The 25,196-nt window shown below is 37.3% G+C and overlaps 1 protein-coding gene across 2 annotated transcripts in view; it reads left to right on the forward strand.

Annotated features, from left to right (window-relative positions):
• Kitlg (KIT ligand) overlaps window positions 1–16,551 on the forward strand; it is an 84,131-nt gene extending 67,580 nt beyond the window's left edge. For both annotated transcript variants that reach the window (XM_026397242.2, XM_026397250.2), the window contains 4 exons: window positions 3,222–3,331; window positions 3,982–4,049; window positions 5,131–5,207; window positions 12,128–16,551. In XM_026397242.2, coding sequence (XP_026253027.1) covers window positions 3,222–3,331; window positions 3,982–4,049; window positions 5,131–5,170 — 218 coding nt within the window. In that variant the 3' untranslated portion in view covers window positions 5,171–5,207; window positions 12,128–16,551. The remainder of the gene's footprint in view (window positions 1–3,221; window positions 3,332–3,981; window positions 4,050–5,130; window positions 5,208–12,127) is intronic.
• The last annotated feature ends 8,645 nt before the right edge of the window (window positions 16,552–25,196 follow it).

Raw genomic sequence — 25,196 nt, forward strand, 5'->3', positions numbered from 1 at the left:
AAATGAGTTAGTACACGTGTTAGAGGTGTTAGAGGCATGCCTGTCATCTAGTTAAGAGTTCATCAGTGATTATGAGAATGATTTGATGCAGTAAGACCTCAGGTCAGTAATTATTATAAGCACTTGGTTTGGGATCTTCATCTAGAAGGATTTGCCTGTTTCCTAAGCACCGAAAGACCCATGTTTATTGGTGTGAAGTTCCTAAGCAGGCTTACTCTAAAAAGAAGTTTAACAAGATTGTCAAACTGGGGCCCTCTACCACTGAGCTACATCCTCAGCACTTTTTAATTTTTATCTTTGAGACAGGGTCTCACTAAGTTGCATGGGCTGGCCTCCAATATGTGATCCTTCTGTCTCAGCCTCCCAGATCGTTGGGATTAGAGGTTTGCATCAACACACCAGGCCACAGCACTATTTGTTTTGCGTGTTCTATTTTTCTAGTTTTCAGTTATTATTAATCAGATTAGGCAAGTCAGTTCCTAAGCAGTTTGAACAGTGGACAGTCTCAGTAATAATGAGACACAATAAATACAGTAATAACCCAGGAATTTGGAATTACTCAAATCTTGTCCAGATGAGCTCTCCCTGCCCACAAAGTCTCTGCAACCAGTCTTGGCTACCACCATTTGGGCTTTGAATCCAAATCCCCTTCATATGGGCTTTGGGGCAAGCAATTTAAACCCCATAGATTACTGGTGGCAAGGTGGGAGTCCCCTCAAGAGGTAAGCAAGCCCTTTCTGATAAAGTATTTTTTCTGTCTCTGCAAAAGGGACCTAGTATCCCTGCAGAACTGAAGACCTGGCTTTTAAGTTCTATGCATTCATGACTGAAATAACGAAAGTAAGGGTAACATTGACCTCCATTGGAAACGCCACTCAGTAGCTGTCAATTCATTCTCCTCCATGTTTTTAGAGTCCCTGTCCTTTCCCCTGTCTTCTAGGAAGACTGTTGCTGCTGTATTAGCCCATAGCCTAGGGATGGAACTATCAACTGATAGAAGTCACAGCACTACAGAGAGGAACGTGTGCTTTCCTTAGCAAGGACTCCCTCATGGCTGAGTTTGAAGCCCCTCCTTTAGCCCCTTCAACCTACCTGAAAAAGGCTCAAGGTAGTGAGCTCACCATCTGGTAATCTCTCTATGCCTTTTCTAGTGAGCCTAGTGTTTCTCCTGGTCTGAGTGGTGAAATCCAAGACACTGGTTTGGCCTTTGGATAGAATAGGAGGAACAGGATGCTAGGCTGCCTTGATACCAACTTCTGGTTAACCAAGCATTAGTCATGGAGCTCTCCTTAACAGCATCTTAACTTAGTGGAATTTTCCACTGGTTTGGGGGCAGAGTATCAATAACTTCCTTTGTTCATTCTCTGTACATTGGTTAGGGTCTCTCCAGGAAGTCACCTAATCAAATTCGTCATTATTATGCACTCAACAATCCCAATGGACAGTGGAGACCACAGCAGGCTGTTCACCAAGGAGCTTCCCAGAAACAAAGAACCAAATTATTTTAGATATTAATATTAAAATTCCTAAAATGGTAGTAATTGCTTTAAGCCTGAATCTATTTTCTCATAGAAAACACTTTTATAAATGGTACTTACATCCCAGACTATTTTAAGGAGGGTAATCTTCCTTAAAATAACTAAATTAATGTGATAATCAGTACAAAATTGTACTTCAATTGTACCAAATCTCATTTTATCATTCAAGTTTATTTTGGTGAGAAAATTTATATTGAGGTCTAATTTGAGGTGCCTGAAACAGCATTTGTGGGACTATAAGATTTGTGGGACAAATCTGGAGTATGCCAGAAGAACTATTAGTTCAATCTCAAGGAGGGGATTCTTGATTATGTAAATGAGGACCCCACTTGGTATACATCCCTACCCAGCCCCAGGTACTTAATACTACATGCATATTCCTCACCATCCTCTCCCCTCCAACAACCACACATGCATGTGAGCACACATGCAAACATCTTATCAACAGGGTCTCTTTGGAAACAGGAGTCATGTGATCAGGAAATTTTCTGCTCCCAGCTCACAGATGCTAGGGAGTGGGAAGTGGGAGGAAATGGGCAATTCCTGTTCTCACTACAGTAGATAACACCTATATGCTACCTCTTAGATAAAATCCATGAGTTTATCTTTCTCCCCTTGTAGACATTGAGTAGCACACACAGTAAATTCATTCTTTGTATTAGGTGTTTTAGGTACGCTCAATGCTGACCCAAATACTGGTGAAAAATCAACTAGAAAGAGTTACTTTACCTTGAGTTAGTTTACATTTTGATCATATAATGATTGGGAAATTTATAATTTCTAAATTCTTTGAAAGAAAACATCAAATTTAACTCTTACAAACCAACAAATATGTGTGTTTCCAAACAATTTGATCTTTGTAAGCAGGCATCCAGAAAAATCTGTCAGAATTTTATTTATGTTTTATTTAATTCATGAATCACTCTGCCTATTATAGAAAAGGGAAGCAGGATTATGGAAGTCGTCCCAAGCCAATCCTGTGTGTCTTCTTTGTTACTAAGTTATTTATTTTGACATACTTAGTATAAGGTGACCCTGGTGGCTGCAACCATTCTCTGTTATATTGTTTCAAGCTTTCCCATGTAAAAAGTGAAAAATTCAACCAGTTAGACCATCCATAGTAGTTGGCATTCAGTATGTGTGTGTTGAAGGTATGAATGAACAAATAACCATAATTATAAGCATGAAGTACCCAAATTACTACAACTACAGTATACATTTAATGACTTTAAGATTTTCAGCCAGGTAGACTTCACTGAGTGTATACAGACCCTAGTCCAGCTTTTAAAATGTTATCTTTAAAATCTGGGAATAAGATGGCAAGAATGAGAAAGTGAAAAGACATTAGAAGATAAAGACATAGATAGAATTGTTTGATAGAGAACCCTTTCACCCCTGGAAGTATGCCAAGGCTGTGTTCCATGTGCATGAACATTAACCAACTTAAATCTCTTTCTCTCTGTCTGGTTTCTTTCTTTTTAAAATGCATTCATCTTTTGGAGATTAATGGACTTACATTGTCTTGCAAAAATAAAACTCAAGAGAAAAAAATCAGACTTTTGAATACTTTAAGCAGATATAGGTCAAGAGTACATATGGAAACACTTGGGAACAACCACAGGATAAGAGGAAAACCTGTAGGATGGATCCTCTGGATTCACGACTGTGTTCTTTAAATCACAGGGAAAGCAGCAAATTCCATCGAAGACCCCAGCCTGCAATGGGCAGCCATGGCTTTGCCAGCATTCTTTTCTCTTGTAATTGGCTTTGCTTTTGGAGCCTTATACTGGAAGGTAAGTTTGCTATTTTCCTCTTGATCAATTTCACATATTTATTTGTTCATACTTTATATACATATCACTAGCAATCTTCCGTTTTCCAAAAAAAGATCCTGTTGAGAAAACAATGCATCTTACCTTAACTTATAGTCTCAACAAAATTTAAATTTTAGAGAAGTTTTCACTGTTCCTCATGCTTTGGAGATAATCCCTCTGGCTAAGAACACCCGTAGTCTACAGCACAATGCTTAAAGAACAGGATCAGGATCGGGCTTAAGAGTTGAACTAAATATAAAAAGGAAGAAAATATGATGGGAATCATACAATATGCGTAATAACCAAATAAATGCCATTTGCATTAGTGCTCTTTTGTTCTCTTATTGAAGCCTGTCTGAAATTATAAAATGTGCTAAATCATTATGACTCCGCTTTTAGAAATGTCTTTTGAATTTGATTACTGCTCAAATCTGACAGTTTCTTTTTTTACTCTTTCACCCCAACATCCTAAAAATGTTGAGTTGATATCACAAGCACTTTTCATAACTTTTTGCTGCAAAAATATTTTGCATGTTGAAAAAACTGTTACAGAACTATTGATATTAAGATAAATGACCACCTACCTCTTAACTTCATTTTTATAATATATGTCTTTGCTCTTTTTCCAGAAGAGACAACCAAATCTTACAAGGGCAGGTGAAAATATACAGATTAACGAAGAGGATAATGAGATAAGGTATTGTGTTTTGTTAAATGTGTTCACAAGCAGGCTCGACATTGTCATTACTAGGAATTGTGCATGCACATGCTCATTACATCTTTGAGAAGTTGTTAATCTTATGATGAAGGTTCGTGATGTGTGCCAAATCCTCTTCTATGACTCTGACCTTCCACTGTCTCTTCAGCCTTACATTATTTACCTGTATAACACCTTCTCATAATTATCTCTTAGGTACCTTTGCTTATTCTTTCTTTTCTACACTATCACAAAGAAATACAGTTCTTTGGCTGAGTCATCTCTGTCACTCTCTGTATTATTTGTTGTCTAAATTGCTGCCACAGAATCTCTAGCCCTTCTAAATTCAGTCTTTGTTATATTCTTCCTTAAATCCTTGTCTGAAATGTCACTTCCTCTTCAAAATGTTTTCATTGACTTTCTCTTGCCTACTTTATATGTTTTATGTCACTCTGATTTTCAGAGCCTTTAACTTTTCTCAACATGCATTATTATAGCTGACCTTGATAACTCTTGTACCATACCCCATATCTCCCAGGAATAATATTTCATTTTTATTTACCTGTGGTTGTAATTTTCGAAATGGATTTTTGTGTGTATGTTGTACTGTGGGTCAAACCCAAGGCCTTGCCATGCTAGTCAAGTGTTCTACCAGCTACATCCCAACCCTTTTTATATTTTATTTTGACACAGGGTCTCACTAAATTGTACGGGCTGGCCTTGAACTTGAGATCCTCCTCCCTCCACCTCCCAAATAGTTGATACGAAAGCCAACATGCCCAGCAGTTTCAACATGTTACTTTCTCTCATTGTGTCTGTGTCTATGTACACACATATTAAGTGCACATAAGCATCTTTAGTATGTACTTAAAAGAATTTTTTTTTTATCTTCTTGGGAAGACTGTTGAGACAGATAAAGTTATCTTGTTTCCTGTAGTTGTATTTCTGAAGTTAAGGTTCCCCACCCAATTTTGCAGTGTTTTGCTACTTTATTTACAGATAAATAGCCTTTTACAATACCCAGATTATACCATACTTCAGAATCTCTGAAAGCACATAAAGCATTTTTCTTGTTTTTCAGTATGTTGCAAGAAAAAGAGAGAGAGTTTCAAGAAGTGTAATCGTGGCTTGTATCAACACTGTTACCTTCATACATTGGTAAGTTTGTACAATTCAGGCTGAAATATTTAGTAAGAACTATATAACATCTTAGAGGCCAAAATTTAGAAACAAACTTTATTGTTATATCCTCTATCAAGCAGATGTCAGTATTTTAACGGAAGTTGTAACACAATTGAGTTGTGCATATCTTACTCTTTGTGTATTCTCAAGTTTTCAGAGATAAAGCAGGGTTAGTCCTGATTCATCTTATATGGGAGATATACAAAAAAATTAACAGCTGACATTTACTTGGAGTATATTTGAGGTTAAAAAAACTAGACAAAAGAAACAGAGCAAATTAGGAGTAAAATAAAATATGATTAGTAGAGGAAAAATAAATAAGACCAATTTCATTTAGATGGAACCACCATAACATGACAGTGTCAACATTTGTTAGGTGCTAAAGAAGAGAAAACCAAAAATGTTTCTCTGCCACTTTAAGGAAGAGGAGAAAAAGTAAAAATATTGTACAATCAGCAGAGTAAAACTATCAAAAGAAAGAGCCACTTGTCACATGACTGGTAATAAGTATGGCTTATTGCAATCCAGAGAGCAGGATGCATTGAGGATAAACCAATGACAGATATCTGCTGTGCTTGTGTGGTATGGAGTGGGACTGTGCAAGGAAGGAGAGTAAGGCTTGGCCCGAAGGACCTAATGCTCATCATCTCCTGACCTGCCTACTTTCCCTGCTCCCACGCTGTAGATGTAGTTAGGGGACACCCCAATGGCATTAGCTTGATCCAGTATCAATTCATGCCCTCCCCACCTTCCATTTCTGCTGCCTGGCTCTAAGTGTGCTCTTGCTCCTTGAATCCTGAGCACATCTACCACAGTGGTATATGAAGGACCTTGATTCCTCCCTGCACTGTCTGGTCTCAGAGGACCGTGCACTCTTGGAGCTGGTTCTCAATGCTGTCTGTGCTGAGCCTTCCTCTTCCTTACTGACCTTCCAGCTTTCACTTCTATCCTAGATTCAGACATTTATCTCCAGATTGAGTCTTCCCCCCAGGGAGCTGGGCTAAAGTCTCTTGCTTCCTCTAGGAACTCACTTTTATTGTTTTAAAAGATCATTCTTCAGCTACTCAACATAATATGATATTGTAATTACTGAGCCTATTTCTTGAACACTTAATCCTGTTGCTGCAAACACTTCTTTATTTTCCTTCAATCATAGTGTCAATCCCTGTGTCCAAAGCATCCAAAGCATGGATAGCACTTTCTGTTTTCTATTCCCATCTTAGCTTCTTTTTTGGCTCATTTTTTTTTTCTATTCTTTACTGGACCCTTTCTATTTTCTAGAGCAATATTAACCAACCAGAAATCATTGTTTTTCTTGGCAGCCCTTTTCTCTGTCCTTTAATCCCAACTCAAGCCTCATTATTTCTTTCCTGCCCTTTCAGTTCTCTTAAGCAAGATATCCACAAACCACACATTAAATGGCTCATTGGTTCATAAAAGCTCAATTACTGACCTCTGTTGTTTGGATTTGGATGGCATTATGGGGATTCTGTTCGGGCACACAGATTTTCAGTCATGTGACCTTAATTGTGGCATTTGTCCTGTGACATTTGGAGAATGAGTTATGACGGGGAGACCCAGGCCACCTGTTTAGGAGGGAGAAAGAAGGCATTTTTTTTTTTAAATTTATTTTTTAGTTGTAGTTGGATTCAATACTTTTATTTTATGTATTTATTTTTATGTGATGCTGAGGATCCAACCCAGGGCCTCGCACGTGTTAGGTGAGCGCTATACCGCTGAGCCACAACCCCAGCCCAGAAAGAAGGCATTTTAAAACAACATAGTCAAAAAACTTATGCATATAGATAGCATGCAGGGACAGGAGCTGGATCTGCCTGGCTCTTGCTATATCCTCAGCAAAAATTTGTTGTTTGTGCATTGTGGACACTTGATAAATGTTTGCTAAATGAGAGACTGAATGAATGAGTGAATGAATAAGGCCTATATAAAAATTTAACTGAGTGGTAAGGTAGATAGTTCTGAAGTAGGGCTTATTTCTATCTTGTGTCTGTGTATATATATGTATGTGTTTACTTTACTTGTTTTGGTCAATGGGACAGTAAGATGTGCACAGCAAGGAGTAATGTAGTCATATGAGAAATCTACTGTTAATTTTATTTTCCTTAAAAGTATGAAATATTACTTGTAGATATAATAAATCAAATTAGACAAGTAAAAGAACCCAAATTGTTCAGAAATAAACTTGTCACACCTCCTGATCAGTAAATGTAAAATGGATGGTGGTTGTAATAAGTCAGTGACTGGATTCTCCTTCATAGAGTCCTTTATTCCATCTCTACAAAGCCCTCTCAAGGCCCAGTGTGGATACTCCCACCCCCAAAACTTCCCACTATAAGGAATCTCTATTGTGACTCAGGTTACATTTCACATGACTCATGGTAGGGCATCATGGTTACTTAGACATTTTGTGTCTTCTTGAAACCATAAGCTCTCAGAGAGCAGTATTTGTTTCTTTTAATTTTGGAATTCCACTAAATCATATTACTTATACTTTGTACATACAAGTAGTGAATAAATATTTGTTGAATAAATGAATGAAGAGATGAATGAATATCTCAAAGAATGGTAGTAATAATGTGAGCATAACACTTATGGAAATAAAAAGACAAACTTGAGTATTTATGTGGTTAAATAAGAATTCAAGTGCTGAGGGAAAAGTAGGGTATCGTTAGGGCAGGGAAGCATCTCGTCACCACGAACCTACAAATCCCAAAGTCAAAATGTGTGTATATCATTTTTAAGAACTTATTGACTACCCATGGTATACAGTAAAGCCTGCACCGTGGCCTTGTGCCAGTTCGGGTGAAAAACACTCCAGGGGTCTTTAAGTCTACTTAGGTAAGTTTGTGATACAGGGAAATGCTCAAGAGAGCAAAATATGATGTGGCAGAACCGGAAATCATCCAGTAATAATAAACATAGTAAAAAGCATCAAGATAGAAAAATGTGGAATTGTAATTATTTATTTTTAAAAATTAGTTGTAATTTAGATTTTAAATTGCTCTCTTAGTTAACGAGAAAAGGGAAACACAGGGAATGGCTCAAGTTTATTATAAGGATTTCTCCTTGAAATAGAAGTTTCACTAACTAAAAGAAAATCAAGACAAACATTGAACACTAAAATATAAATCATATGGAATAGTTAATTCTCCAAAGGAAATAACCCATAATTTGGAAACAAAAGGTTAGAAGGATCTAATATTGAAATATAAGGAAAGAAAATGGAAGGAACTAAGTAATGAACTAGAAAAAAATAGTGGCTTCTCAGAAAAAGTATACTGAAATTGTGTTTATTTGACATCAAACATGAAAACATTTACACGAGAAATTAAGGATCTACTTTTTTCACCTGGCTAATGCCAATATCCATATGTGGCTGTGTACAAGAACTCTTCATGTATTCGGTTGTATGTAACACAATTTAAAAGAAAGAAAATCTAAATAACTTAACATTAAAAGCTGCATTTATAGTAGTATGCTCTGGGAAAGTTTCGCTCTTTATTCTTCCACAAATGTGATTATAACAAACTTTCATATGCGTATTGGTGGACACAAAGCTTAATGGGATCTATTTATGTCAAATTGTATAGCCTACAAAAGGCAATAAGACATATATATATTAACCAGTTCTAAAAGTAAACTATAAGATTATGAAGTTTAGAAGATAACTAAGGAAGTTGACAAAATGCCACCAGAGATCAGAGTTGGGGCTTCTGCCTATGGTTGTACACGGTGTGAACTCAACTCTAGATGCTGGTGTGGATGGCATCCCTTAGAATTGTGCGATACACAAGCATATATGGCTCACCTTATTGAGAGGGACAGAGAAATCACGAGGAACAAAAGGACTTTGTTTTGTCAGTGATGGAGGTGGCATTAGGTCTTGGATGATTGGTAAGATTTTATTGGTTCTAAGAAAGGGTTCACCTAGATACTGCAAATGGCATAAACTAAGTCAGGAAGGCCCCAAAGTACAAACTGTGTTTAAAGGTCACTTTGTACAGCTGGTCACACATAAAAGATTAAAATGCTGAGAAGAAAAGGTGGGCATCATTTTGAAAGATGGCTTTAATTCTAGTACTATAGCTTATGTTCCATCAGACAATCTAAAGAGTTGTTTGAGGGGTTAGAAAAGAGGTAGGTGACGAAGTCACAGCAAAGGCTTAGGAAAAGTAATTGAGAGGTGTAGCCAGGATGGGAATATTTAAGTGGAGGATAGAAGACTATCTAAGAGTCCCTGTCTTCCAGTTGGATGTAAGAAAATGACTACCTGAGTGGACATAGGAAAGTATAGACAGTTTTGGAGATATTGCAATAAATGATTCATCAACAAATCCTAGATTCAAATGGTATTTGAAGTTTGACAGGATCCAACAATGATCTGTCCTAGCAGCTAGCAGTGTTATTAAAAGAAAAAGGGTGGTCAGGAGAAGGTGTTGATACATATGGTTGAAACTGACCAGTGGCCAAATGTGTCAGTTGAGATTTGGAATTTGGAGATCATCAACAAAATTTCTTGAGACCTTGAGAGTAGGACTCAGGTCTCTGTAACTCAGGTTACAGAAAAGGTCCAATCCAGTTTATAATAAATGCAGCATGTACTCAGTTAGCAGTTTCTTGACTTACACAGCCTGGTAAGTGGAGAAATACATTCTCATTGTAGGTAAGGCATATGGAGAGATTCATAAAAAAAAAGCAAGCTAACATGAGAAAGTAGATCTTAGAAATGGAATAAGGACAAGCTCAAGTCTGGACCTTTAGGTCACAGGACTTGGGAATGGTAGATTCCCAGTTATCAAGACCTCTGACTCTTTACCAGAGATTTTCTAAAAGTTTCTTGAGCTTTGGGAATGTTGTTTTTGAGCCTTCTTTCACAGCCACATTAAAAAGTAGAGTATTAGAAAGGGTTAGACCTGAGTCCAAGTCTTGGATCTGTAACTTAACTAATTATATAGGATCTTAGGTAAGCCAGTCAGTGTCTTTTAATCCTTGGTTTCTCATATACTAAAAATGGCATAAACTAAATCAGAAAGAAAAAAAAAACTACAAACTGCGGTCAGAGATCACTTTGATATTTGGTCAACAATGTACCACATATTTGATGGTGGTCCCATAAGATTATAATAAGCCTAGGTGTGCAGCAGGCTATGCCATCTTGGTTGATACAAGTATGCTCTATGATATTTGCACAACAACAAAACCACCTAATGACTCATTTCTCGGAACACATCCCCATCATTAAGCGACACATCACTGTATCATGAGAGGATAATAATACTCATCCTGCTTATTGCATGAGGTTGTTATAAAAAAATTCAGGGTATCATTACAGAAATTGTAGTTTAGTTCTATGTGAAAGCAGTTTTCAGCCTTAAAGTTTGTTTTCTTTACTAGGGGACCCAGGGACAAAATCAAAAATAGATTTCCAATCTTACTTCTTTACATTTAATTAACTCTAGAATCTAAAATTTTTTAGACCTTTAAAAAATACTCTTTTGATTTTTTTTAGATTCCCTTTTGCTTTTCTAACATGCTTTATTTTAAAAATATCTTCTATATTTTGATTTTCTGAAGTTTTAAAGTCTCTTAATTTTTCTTTTTGGATTGAATTCTGCTTTCTTACATACCACTTCTCTAGTTTCTAGACCTCTCTGGTAAATTAATATGAAATAATATAGCTTTTTAGATGTATGACAAAAATACTAAAAGTACTGCAATTATTATTCTTCACACCATGAAATTTTGTATATATTTTGTGTAATGATCGCAATATTTTGAAACCAGTGGTCCTTGGGTTTAGAATTGCTTAATAAGCACAAAAGTAAGAAAAGGGAGTATGTAGGGCAGAAGAGAAATGCAAAACAATTTATTTAGCAGATGTGATTGAAGATAAAAATGAAGGCACTCTAAATTTTTTAAAAAGTAGATAAGGATGTACAAAAACTTTACTGGAAAATTGAAAATCCTGGAAGCTCAGTGGTTTCCCGCCACTGAACAGATAAAACACAGTATGTCATTTTGTGCTTCCCTAAATATAATAGGTTGTAGTGATGCCAAAATGAAACTCTCCCGGGCCATTGTCAGTGTGTAGTGCCAGGATTTCTTTTTTTTTTTTTTTTGAGTGGAAATATTAAAGGAGATATTGGTGCTGATATTTCCTCTGTTGGGAGAAGTGATTTGTAGAACCTATCTAGATGGTCAGGATACTGAAGCTGCTTAGTGGCTATGAAGCTGTTAGTTGTTGGTGGCCTCTGACCTGCTTCTCTACCTGTCCCAGGTATCTGTTTCATGCTGTTCCCTCTATCTAGACTTCTCCACTCTTCATTCTCCAGACTTTGCTTAGTTCTTCACTGCTTCTCCCCACATCATTGGTCTATTACCTTTTGTAGCCTTGCTAGAGAAACTCCGACCTAAAGGGACTGATAAATCTCTCATCACAAACTGAGATAACTGGTGATGTCCCTGAGATAAATTGGTGGTAAGAAAGCCAAAGGGAACTCATGGGTCCATTTTTATGTTCAACAAATATTTACTGAGTGTATACTATGTATCAGGCCACTGTTAGTAGAAGTTGAGACAAAACAGTAAAAAAAGATAGACAGTTCCCTGCCCTTATGGAGTTTATATTCTAATGGAAGGATGTAGGCAATAAATAAGATCATTTCAGATAATGTTAAGTATTCCCAGGGAGATCAGAGAGGGTAGGCTGATCACTACAGCTAAGAAAACAATTTATCCATTTCTTTAAGGTGAAGTGTAACAGATTATAAATCTGTTATTCATTCTGGGGCTTTGTATGAATTTAGCTATTGAAAAAAGAAGGCAGAAAGAGAACACACCATAATCTCTCTCTTTTTTATTCCCTTTCCCTCTAGGCTGGTAACAGTTCATGTTTGCTTCATTAATGAAGCAGCTTTAAACAAATTCCTATTCTGTCTGAAGTGACAGACCTCATCTTTATCTGTTCTTGCTACCCATGACTTTATATGGATGATTCAGAAATTGGAACAGAGTGTTTTACTGTGAAACTGGCACTGCATTAATCATCTATAAAGAAGAACTTGCATGGAGCAGGACTCTATTTCAGGACCTGGGGGTCTTGTGGTCTCATTCAGAACTTGCAAGTGATGATGGGCGAGAAAGCATGTGTCCCAGTCTGCAGGCACCATTTTCGCGGCTCCAGAAATGCTGAGAAACCACACGGCTTTACTCTACAGTTACCACCTGAAGCCTGTAGTCATTCTGGTCTCTGCAAGTAGATGTCAGCCGGGATAGTAGGGGGAATACATTTTTTTTTTCTAAAAGGGATCTAGAAAACTATCTTTAAAAAAAAAAAAAAAGAGTAAAATCTCAGTAGTATCAGCTACAGTCAGGTGTGGGAAGCCGTGGGAACAGAGGGGTTGGAACAGGTGTTATCAGTCTTGTAGTTCCTGATGAAAAAGAAGGGTCTGGTCCTGATCTCTTCTGACACAGACATGCGCACCCATATCCCACTAGATTCATGGACATGGTGGCTGGCTGGTTCTATCGATGCAGGGGAGCCAGTGCTGAATTAGAACCATAATGCCTTGGCATAGGGAAGACTCTCAGCATCGCCCCAGGAAGAATCTATGAACACTGCCCAGCAGAAGAATGTTCCCAGGAGGATCTTTGGCACCCCTCATGAAGTCGGCCTTTTCTCTTGACCATTCTATAGCATGTAAATTGTGTTTGCAAAATATACTATGACAGGCTTATATTCTAAAACTATCACACAGTTGTGTAAATGGACTTGAGAGAAAATGCTGAATGTACGAAGGTCCCATTTTCAATTTCCACCATGGGAGAGAGTAAAAAGTAAATTATGATATTTAGCATCTAAGGTTAGAAAACCATACCCACATGCTAAATGGGTATTGAAAAACTAGGTTACTTGGCTTTTACAAGAATGCAAGGAATCAGGAAACTTTATTTATAGTATAATCACCATTATCTGTTTAAAGGAACCATTTATTTAAAATCAGGCACTCTATATTCATTAAGGTTTATGGATTAAAAATAAACAAAAAGAGAGCTTTATGTAGTTATGCATGTCAGTTTGCTATTTAAAATGTGTGATGGCGTTTGTCATGTTAAGAGTGAAATCGGCAGAATTCCCAATATGTAAATTGTACTTTTAAGCCAGAATTTGTAAGACATTATGTTGATTCTCCTGGTCAATTTTTTAATAGTTGAAAGAACTTCTGACTAAAGTCAAAGAGTGATTTTTCTTAGAGTTTTTACTTTGATAAGGTTCTTCTAGCAGATCATGAACAAATACATAAAAGAATCCAAAGCTTTTCATTCTAAATCCTTGTGATAACACCAGTGCCATGTACTATAACCATAAGCTGACCATTTTCAATGTAGTTATACAAAAGGGCATGAAAAATTAACTGCTAGCTTTCCTTTGATTTCAAAGGTCCAAGAATTTCTAGTGTAGTTGGATTTTAGCTCATCTTCACAGCTAATCTACATCCAGTTTCAGTACGTGGCCTTTGCTCTTTTTTTATACCAAAGAGCTCAGCTGATTTCTAGGGTCCCTTTCTTGTCCAACGTGCTGTGCTTCCTCAAGTGCAGACCATTTCTTTATGATACAATCCAAGTGCATTGGGAAGCTGCATTAACTTGTTCAGGCCCTCAGATACCCCGTGGTACAAATGATTAGTAATAAAATTAGAGATCAGTTTAATTGCTGAAAGGACCTAGCTCAGTGTGTGGCATTGATTGTTTTGAGGAAAATAAACATAGGTTAACATGAGTTTTAGGTGTAGGTGGTATATAGATGGAAAAGATTGATACTTCTCAGTCTAATAGCTTGATTTATTTATCCAGTGGTTTCAGTTTCCTTGGGCATGTGAAAATGCTATTTCCTAGCTTGAGAGTTCCTTAAATCTAGTTTTGTTCTCAAAGCTAGTAGTTGGATTTTAAAACACTGAAGGACATGGTAGTAATCAATAGAGCTAAGTAAACAAACTTAGCAGGTTATGAAATCTGACAAGGTAAAGAGGGAAGAGTGTATCCTGTCTATTAAATGTATGGGTTCATTGAGAGTTACATGGATTGCCAATTTTTGAAACACTAAAGTATAATAAAACGCATGAATAATAGAAAAATGCTCAACATTATTTTGGATGCTAGCTGCTTGGACATTAACTATGTCATATCTGCTTTGAGATTAAAAATTACATATATGTAGATATATAAATATATATATCTTTGCTTATTTTATCCCATATGTGTTCAAATATCCTTTATTATAAATTATGGAAAACTTACACTGAGATGATAAACCATGAAATCACCTTTGAAATTGGTGCCATGTATCTAATAGTTCTCTCTTGTAATATTTCAAAATTGTCTTTTAATTAAAATGATCTCATATGTCTGCAGATTCTCAATTATACTGAAAGCTCTGCACCTCTTTGGTAGAAACCACGTCTGTAGTAAAACAGGCTCTGTGATAAATGGGGCCTGCCTGCCCAGTGCTAGTGAAGTGATCTTCTTAGATATGGTTTTATAATCTAATGTGCTTGCCACACTGCCACTTTTAATGAGTCGGAGGCAAATTGATTTTTTATTACAATAATAGAACAAGTAAACTAGCTCTTTAAAAAGGATTACTTTTGTGAAAAAATGAAAATATGAACAACTATATGTCCACAATGAAGTATTTGCTTTTAGTAAGAACTAGACAGACACATTTCATTGAGCATTAAGGAATCTAGAGAAACTTTGTGGCATATTTTGCTATTCTAATTCTAATTGGGGTTAGAAATGAACAGAAAAATCTATTCTGAAATAAATGGATATTTCCTAATGTCCTTCTGCAGCTAGGTTTTGGTTTTCAGATCTAATTCTAATATGGAACTTCTAGTCATTCTGTATCTATTCTTCATTCAGAAATGGATTCTTCATAAAGGCAGTTTGGTATAGTGGTGTGGATGTTGGAAAAGATTTTCAGGAGCCTCCACTCTGCCTTTGTGGCAAATGACCTTCCTTCTTTGGATCTCATTTTTCTATTCATCTGTACGGTAAACTTGGAGGTTGCTTCTCTTCTCTGAGGGTGAGTCCTTATTGCTTATGATGGACAAAGCAGAAAATAGAACAGAAACTCTCCCATACAAAACATCCAACTCTAATCTCTGAATAAGCATCTTGACCTTAAAATGTCATTGCTGTTTTTTTTTTCTAATGTAAATAGGGTCCATTAGTAAACGTGAAATTCTGTCTCAAGTAGGGTGAATTGGGTAACCATTTACATGAGAGATGGCTTTTATCTTTGCTTAAATAAATATTTTGGATCACCTCTGAGGAATGAAAACAAGTAGTACATTTTAGTAAGGAAGAGATAAAAGGAGATGCATATAACTTTTGGAAATACACCAAATTAAGCCTTTAAATGTCCTTATTTTACTGAAAGCTCACAGTAGAAGATGTAAGATGCTCATAAAGTTTATACATGCCAAAAGATATTTTAGGACCAATATATAAAAGGATAATCCATAAATTACATTTTAGATTTGGACGGTGGGACAAGAATTTTAAAGTGACCCAGCTTATCTTTGAAATAACATTATTTTGAAATTGGCTTTAAAATGCTTTATTTGTGGAGTTTGATCACACAATTCATAGGGTTGCTGCTTTCCATTAACGAATCTTGAAATGCCTTTTTAAAGACAAATAATGGTACTTACATTTTATAGCAAGGTGTTTCAGAAATAATCCATATTAAAATGGATGCTTATGATCCTAAAATGTTTGCTAAGCATTGTAAAAATGTAAAACTGCCATCTCCAACTACATTTTATAATATTATTTTTTAATAAAATTAAGATAATAATTGTTGAAAATAAAAACCATGGTGTTTTCATTTACTTGATTTCTGACCTGTAAGACTTAATGTAATTTTCCAATCGAAATAGCCTATTTCCTGTACTCTAAGGATCAATGTGTGATTATAGTGTCCACTTACCACTGTTTTCTAAATCATTGGACTTGAAAAGTATTCAGATATTTAGATGGATGCACAGATGTATCTCTAGTTCAGTCATAGATTGGAGTTTGCATATTGTAATGTAAATGTATGTCAACACTATTCTAAATAGTTTTATTATGACTGAAGTCTAATTAAATAAAAAAGGTTGTAAAATGTGATGTGTATGTGTATATACTGTATGTGTACTTTTTAAAATAGGTATGTGTCCTGACCCTTTTTTATACAGGTTTGACTTTGAAATTACATTATATATACATATACTTTATTGTTCTAAATAAAGAATTTTATGCACTATGGTAAATTTGCCCTGTCATTTAATATCTTAAGGAGATCACACATGTTCACAGTGTGTGGCTGGGTATCTCGCTTATATTCAGCTTACAAACTGAATTCCATATTTTCTGTGTAAATCTTTGTCATCAATCTACGTCTTGTAGAAATATGGATAAGAAATTGTAATTCAATAAAGTCATTAAACAAAAGTAATCCAGGAAGATAAAGGTGTTTTAACACTTGATCGCAAGAGTTTTATAACAATTGGGGAAAATATATGAAAATCAATGTAATACAAATGAGGTCACACTGAAGTCACCACTTACATGCAAAACTGAGACCCAGTTTATGTGCCGGGGGGACACAAAAGAAGGAAAAACGATGCAGAATTGGGGAGACATGTGACAAAGTTGGTGTTCAGGCTCAGTCTTATGAGGATAACTCTAACTACAAATTTTGATAGAAAATGAAAATTAACGCTAGTCTTAGTAGCATTTTCCAAAGCAAAACTTGTAAAATTTCTCACCTTATTCCATCAACTCAAACAGCCCTGTCCTGAGCATATACTGTATAAAGAGATAAGAGCAGACCCTTGGATGTCACAAAAAGAAATGCAGACACTATCTTAGGGTTCAACAGAATGTGTGTTACTGAGAAAAGGAATGGCAAGACCAAAACCCATTATGACTTCTGTGGTTTAGGCAGTAAACATCCTGCTTAACCCCTAGTTGGTATATGACTCTGAAGACCACATCCTGCATCTTTATGACACCTTACTTACTTTTTTTTTCATAGTATTATTGAAGTAAAGTTGAAGTACAATAAAATGCACATATTTGAAGTATAGAATCCAATCAGTTTTGACATCTCTGTAACCAACACAATCAAGATAAAAAAAAATAAACATTTCCATTACTTTTTTGAATTTGAAATCATGTGGCCTTTGTTTCCTGCATGATTTATTACACTAGAAATCATCGCCTTCAATAAATGGGATGGATTCAAAATAAAAATCTTCTTGGCAGAGGAAATAATAGCATGGAGAGAGAGTCTACAGAATGGGAGGAAATCTTTACCCCATGCACCTCAGATAGAGCATTCATCTCCAGGATACAAAAAGAACTCAAAAAAACTTAACACCAAAAAACCCGGATAACCCAATCAACAAATGGGCTGAGGAACTGAACAGACACTTCACAGAAGAAGAAATACAATCAACAAATATATGAAAAATATATTCAACATCTTAAGCAATTAATGAAATGCAAATCAAAACTACACTTGAGATTTTATCTCACTCCAGTCAGAATGGCAATTATCAAGAATATAAGCAACAAAAAATATTGGCAAGGATGTGGGGGAAAGGGAACCCTTATACATTGCTAGTGGGACTGCAAATTTGTGTAGCCACTGTGTAAAGCAGTGTGGAGATTTCTTAAGAAACTCAAAATGGCACTACCATTTAACTCAATTATCCCACTATTCAGTTTATACCCAAAGGACTTAAAATCAGCATATTACAGTGATGTGGTCACATTAAAGTTTATAGCAGCTCAACTCATAATAGCTGTTATGTATAACTAATTAAAACAAATTTTTAAAAACGTGGCTAAGACAGAGGTTCTTTGGTTTCTATCCCCTTTTTCTCCTTGCACACTTCTGGTTCTAATTTGGTTCCTCTGTTGCCACGGTAGCCAACAGTTTCAGAATACAGACTTCTGACAGTTCCTATTAGTCACTGGACTAAGGATCTGAAGGACTTCATGTAGCCTGTGTCTGCCTCAGGAGTTGGCAGCATCTCTTTCCCACAGGAAGTCAGAAAAGCCAGACTTGACAGAGTCTCCAATTTGTGTGTGTGTGTGTGTGAGAGAGAGAGAGAGAGAGAGAGAGAGAGAGTCATTTGTGTGCATTCTCTTCCCCAGTGACCTACTGGTGTAACATAGGAAATGCTGGACTAAAGACGCCATCAGATGATGGGAGGACAGACATTTAAACAGCTGCATCTTTTCTAGAAAGTAATTTAGTATCAAATATCATAACTTTAATATATTTGTAATCTTTAATCCAATTGCCCAACCTATAGGACTATGAAAAGAGGAAGAAATTTGTGCATAAGGGGGTTTACTATTATCAATGAGACCATTGTTAATGGTCTTAAAAATCTAAGGGTCATAGGTCACCTCAATCAATGATCAATAATAAGTATTCACCAAAAAGAATTCATGAGAAAGTGATTAAGAATTATGAAATAGCCATATATGTGTGTTTCCTGCAGGCTGTGCCATAAAAGTTATATCTCACTTTCTTTGATTTGTCATCAATATATATATGGATGTGGGCATATATGTATAATTTGTACACATATGTATATATAAAGAAAAAGAAGATTATAAATGAATCCATGAAACTGTTTTCCTGATGATTATCATTCCCCCTGGATGGTAGGATAAGGGTATTTACTTTCTTTTTTTTTTTTACTTTCTTGTATTTTTCATGTTTTATACAACTATCTTTTATGATAGGTACTTCTTTCAACTGTAGTAAGAAGACAAAGCAAGAGAGGTATTAGCTGGTGATACTCAGTGCAGAGGGTTATTATGAAATAAAATAAGTTTTTAAAGGGGAAGAACTGCTTCTTCTGCCCTTGACTGGAGGGTGCAAATATAGGATAGTTATGAGTGGAAAAAGGAAAAGATATGATTTGCTAAAGTACATGACTCCTCTTCCCAATATCACCTGCTAATATTTTTGTTTTGAAGTTTCCAGTGTTGAGAGAGACTGGGCATTTGAGTCCTTGGACTCCACGGAAGACTCATCCTCTAGCACCAACTTCCCTGACATGGAGCAATGCATTTCAGAATCCAAATCCAACCAGAGCCTCTCTGTAGTCTGTTTCCCCTATGAGGACAGCATTGACTGTGAGGATACCATACCCTGTGAAGATGTGACTTCTGAGGGTTCTTCCTACCACTTCCTCCCTCCTGTCCAAGGGGTCAGGGGAACCAAAAGTGTAAGGAGACCCCTGGGGAGACGAAATCAAATTCAGGACCACCCAGAGAAGCTTGGCAGAGAAGCCATCAAGGTCTTGGATGCCTATCTGTCTGGCACCATGAAGACTCAGTAGCTAATTGGGCTCCAAAGGAAGAGTACCAGAAGGTGGACAAGTGCCCCCAGAAGAGGATAAACCAGACCCTCTGGGACCTGGATGATCTAATAAAAAATCTTAAGCATTCTGGACAATCGGAAAGATGACCAAGGCAATGACGATCCTATGCTCTCTGGTGCCCCTCAGGAGGAGGATCTCCAGCCGTCCAGCAGTGTCTCTCCTCATATGTGTGAGGTCAGTCATCAGGAACTTGAAGCTTGTTAGAACTTGCCCAAGTGTAAACCACCAAAAAATGGAGACATGGACCAGTTCCTAGAAATGCCTCCTGGGCTTGAAGACAATGAAATTGTTGAGGTGAGCACAGAGCTGTCTCACTGCAGAGCAAGGGTTAGACCTGGTGGGGGTGCCAGACTGGACAGCATGGAGTCACTGTACCTGCTCTGAGACAGAGGTGGACCCCAGTGACTGAGCAGATGAGCAGTGGGAGAAGGACAGCAGCAGTGTGGGGGAAATGCCAAGGAGCACTGCGAGAGAAAAGAGAGGGGAGCAACAAAGAGGAGAACTAATGATAACACAAATGTGTGTGAGTGTGTGTGTGTTTAATGATTAATGAGTACTGAAACTTTGCATTTATAGTTGGCTCTTTTGTTAAAAATATAAATCAGATATCCATAAATGAATCAATATTGATTCCATTGCTGTTGTCATTGTAAGTCTCTAACTCATCCTCTTTGTCTTGGCAGATGGAAAGCCAGGTAACCAGCACTGCAGAGACTTCCTCAGTCTCACCAGAGTCTTTGAAGGAGGAAGACGTGCCTTCAGACGAAGAAAACATGCTGCCTGAATTTTGGGTTTGGCTCCCACTGGCTCAAGAAGCGAGTGGTCTCCTCCCTACCAGGGAGAAAGCACTCCCATTCTGCTGACACTAAAGAGAAGACATTTATTTGGAGGCAATAAAGTCCAATCTCAAGAATCTCTGTAGTTAGGAAACCCTATATACCCAGAATTGTAATCCTTTTGATAGCCCCTACTGTACAATTACCATGGTTTTATGATTTCCCAATAAACACAACAAATGTTCTTGTTATTCCTTTCTTCCTCCTCTTCTAGCATAACATCTGGGCCCAGGTTGAAAGTAGGTATGTTGTCTAGAAGATGGAAATTCATTCTCAGGACATTTTAGGTAGTATTATTCTTCCTTATCAGAAAGCAAGATTTTTTTCTTTCTCCCTGTACCCCTTCTTACTGTATTTCTCCCCATTTGGTCTATTATTTCATGCATTTAACCTCTTTTATCATTAACTCATACCTACACTGCCAGAAGGGAGCAGGACACCTGTGACTCCCCCATGGCAGGATGGTATTGGTGGAACTTCTGGGCCTTGAGCAAGTGGCGGCAGGTAGTGAGTCCCTGGGAAGTTCACTTGAAGCAATAGTGTTCAGACTCTCAGAAAGCAGTTCTGATGACCCTGGGGAATCAGACTGGTTCTAGCATGTTATTCTAAAATGTTCTGGCATGTTGATTGGTTCTAGCCAGTTGGCTGGCATAAGTGGCCCATGGAGGAGGAAGGTAAGGACTATGGATGCTATTGCACCACCCGAGGCCTAGCTTTCTTCATTCCTAAGATGAGGGAGATGGTACCCCAGACCTTGGAGGGTTGTTGGGAGAAGGAATGAGATCAAGGAAGCCCTTGATAAATACTGTGGTTTCTGTTTGTGGTGGTGGTGTTCCTGAGGATCTCCCAGGAAGACGTGATTCAAGATGTAGCCAACAGAAAGATTTGGACTCAACTCTCATGGAGCGATTTCCTGCACTAAAGCCATTTGACCAAAACTTAAGGTTTTCAGCAGATCTTGATTTATCCAAGTCTTCTCTCAACCCACTGCACTGTGCTCTCTGAAATTCCTTTGCAAGTATCATTAAAATTGTCCCCACAGGTCAACTTCTTTGAAGAATCTTGGACTCATCCTTTTTGCTGACTCTTCCTGTGTTGCCAATTCATGCCCCTCCCATGGACACCATCATCTTCCTCACTCACCCACAGGTTCCCTTAAAGGTGCTCCTCTTCCAGCTTGTACTATACCCTGGTGACCTTCATTGTTCATATTGTGAAAAGCCTGAGTATTTAGTCTTAAAGATCTTCCTTTCCTCAGTTTCACCCTCCTTATCTCCTTCCTGCCTTCCACAGACATTAAGCACATAGAAACCTCACTAGCTGAACATACCAAAAAAGATATCTGGATCTTTGGGCTCAAAGGGTTCCTTATTAAGAGTTAAAGCCATGTAAACATGACTGTAATGGATTGTGGGTGAGAGTAGTCTGTAGCAGGTCTAGGAAGGTCAAGAATAATTCAACATGGGAGGGTTGATTTTGAAAGTTTTCATCTAAAGCATCACATAAAATCCATTATATTGGTATTTTTTCCCTGCATTTTTTTTATTGTTGAAATACATATAAAGTCTACCACTTCAATCATTTTTTTGTGTGCAATTCAGATGTATTGTTTATATCCCTACGTCCATATGTTTTATCCCCAAAGCAAAGAAATATATTAATATAAAATAGCATTAAAGCATGCATAAACATTAAGTTGAGAATAATGCTTGTGAGAGATGTGAGACACAAAGGGAATAGCAAAGAGGGAAAACATGGGCCTAGGTTTTATCTATAATGTACTCTTATTAAAAAATAATGAATTAAATACGGCAAAAGGTTAGGGCCTGTCAATCTCAATTTTTATTATATCATTTTCCATTTTTTAATGTATTTTTCTTATACCTTTTTTATCTTGACTCAGTTTAAACTTCCAGAGAATTTGGAAGTTATATACGTGGAATCCATGTATCCCACAGCTCTCAGCTCCAATGTTGACATCTTACACAACTAGCACAATAAGCAGACCAGGATGTGAACTTTGGTGCAATACCATTAACTAAGACAAGGGCAATACTGGAATTGCCCCAGTTCTTCCACTAATGTCCTCTTCCTACTCTCCGATCTCATAATTCTACATTATGCACAACCAGAAGAATGAGAAGTTATACTTCTTCTATGTATCATGTGTCAAAATGCATTCTCTCATGTATAACAATAACAAATTAAAAGATTTTTTTAAAAATTTTGCTTTTGGAAAGTCAGGCGACTACAGATTTTTTTTTTTTAAAAAAGCAGGACAAAACAATTTCTTACTACTAATTTCATCATGATGAATACCTATGTTTTTAGCTTTTCACAGCACAAATATACAATATAAATCTTCAAATGAAGTTTCTCACCTCATTAAATAAATATAGGATGCCACTAGAAATTTATTTACCAATCATGCTTGGACTCCTTGAAAAATTTGGTTTGCACATGTTCTGCCAATCAAACTTATATTGGTGAATGCCTCTTTTCACACACCTCTGTACCATCACAGAATCCCAGGGACCTTACATCTCCATCTGCATTTGTTGCACCCACTCTGCCCCTTCAAAAGCACTGAAATTTCAAGGTCTCAGTAATCCATCCTGCTATGAAGACCTGCTAGTAGAATAAATTCAGGAGCCAACCATTACATTTCCCCTAAATTCAGCTATGAGTTAATTTAAATCAATTGTTTTCCTCTTCCTGGAATGTTTACATATAAAGCTTCCAGCTGAGATTTAAAACTCTAGGTTTTTAAAATTTATGGTTATATAAAACACAGATTATTTCCCTTAAACTTTTGTAATTGTACAGTCCTATACTGTTAAGTATATTTGTGTTATTATGCAGCAGAGCTCCATAGCTTTTTTATCTTGCAAAACTAAAACTAAAACTCTATACACACTGAACAACAACTCATCCTTTCCCCCTATCTCTACCCCTAAGTGACCACCATCCAACCTTTTGATTCTGTGGATTTGATTACTTTAGTTGCCTGATCTAAGAGGAATCATGGAGTATCTCTCTTTGTGGCTAGCTTATTTCATTTGACATAGTATCCTCAAGGTTCATTGTGTTGTAGCATGGGACAGGGTTTTCTTATTTTTCAAGGTGGAATAATATTCCACGAGTATACACCATATTTTCTTCATCCATTCATCTACCAGAGGACATTTAGTTTGCTCCCACTTTTTGGCTATTATGACTAGTGCTGCAATTAGCACTTTGAGAGCTTGCTTTTCACTCTTCAAAATATATAACTAGAAGTGGGATTACTGGATCCATACAGTAATTCTATTAATAGTTTTTTGAGTTATCTTCATTCTGTTTTCCATAGAGCTCTATACCATTTTATATCCCCACCAACTAGAATGTTTCTTACTTATTCATATTTTTACATGTCCTAGATAATATTCATTTCTATATAATATATTATAAATATTTTCTTTTCAAATTTGTTCCTGTTTTTTTAGCTGTCATTATGATGCCTTTTTTTGCCGCAAACTGCCCGGCCCCGGGCCGGCTGAGTCCCGCTCCTGCTGCCGAGCACTGCCTGCGGCACCCCTGCTGAGCGATTCCCTGCTGAGCTGTCAGTGCACGCGGGCTTGCAATCTTGCAACCCGGTTGGGCACAAAAACACAAGCCAGTCAAACTGAGACAAAGTTTTATTTAGAGAGAGGCCGTGTGCGTCCCCTAACAGGTGGGTCCGCCACGTGTGTGTTCTACCTGAGCCGGGGGGGCTTCCACTTCCCCCGGAACACCCTCCTACCATCCTATTCCAGCCAATGGGAACTCTCCCATTACAAGAGTGACATGAGTAACCTGAGTCCTGAAATGGGCCCAGCTAAACAGCATGAGTCCAATTACCATATGAATGTGAATTGCTGGCTGGCAGTCATTAAATCCAAAGGTGCCTATATCAATATTTTTGCTGTGGCTCCTAACATCTGCCCCCTTCTGTTTAAATAAACAACAGGCAAATGTGGCTAGGGACCGTGCCTGTTAGGTATGTCCAATTCACATATGGTTCTTACCCGTCATGGGAAAACTGACCTTATTGCGTCAGTCTCCTGGCTTAGGTTGATTCCACTGTAACCGAATCATACCCGTCACTGACTACCGGTCCAGTATATAGCCATACCTGTGTAATAGGCCTATGCACCAGTGTGGGGGGTGAGGTTCTTGCCTCACCTCTGTTGGCCCCCAAATTTAACCTTGGTGCCAGTGGGGGGGTGAGGTTCTTGCCTCACCTCTGTTGGCCCCCAAATTTAGACCATCACTAGCAGAAGGGAGAAAGACGCAGAATTGCCACGACACCAAGCCAATTGACGGCTCCTATGGAAACACTGGTAACACATCGGCTAAGATATTTAGCATTACCAGTTCACTGTATCAACAAATAGAGCACAATGCATACAGGTGATACATAGTCCAGGCAAGTTGTGTAAGCAGTTCAAAGTGGAGGAGTCCATCAATATGTCCATTTCCTCTCAAAGTAAATTAAGTCCTTGATTGAGCAGTTCAAAGTGGAGGAGTCCATCAATATGTCCATTTCCTCCCAAAGTAATTAAGTCCTTGATTGAGCAATCTTATTGAGTTATTTTGATTGATGTATCAGTTTATATAGTTTATAGTGATAG

The sequence above is a fragment of the Urocitellus parryii genome, chromosome 5, assembly GCF_045843805.1.
Source record: "Urocitellus parryii isolate mUroPar1 chromosome 5, mUroPar1.hap1, whole genome shotgun sequence".
Taxonomy (NCBI): Eukaryota; Metazoa; Chordata; class Mammalia; order Rodentia; family Sciuridae; genus Urocitellus; species Urocitellus parryii.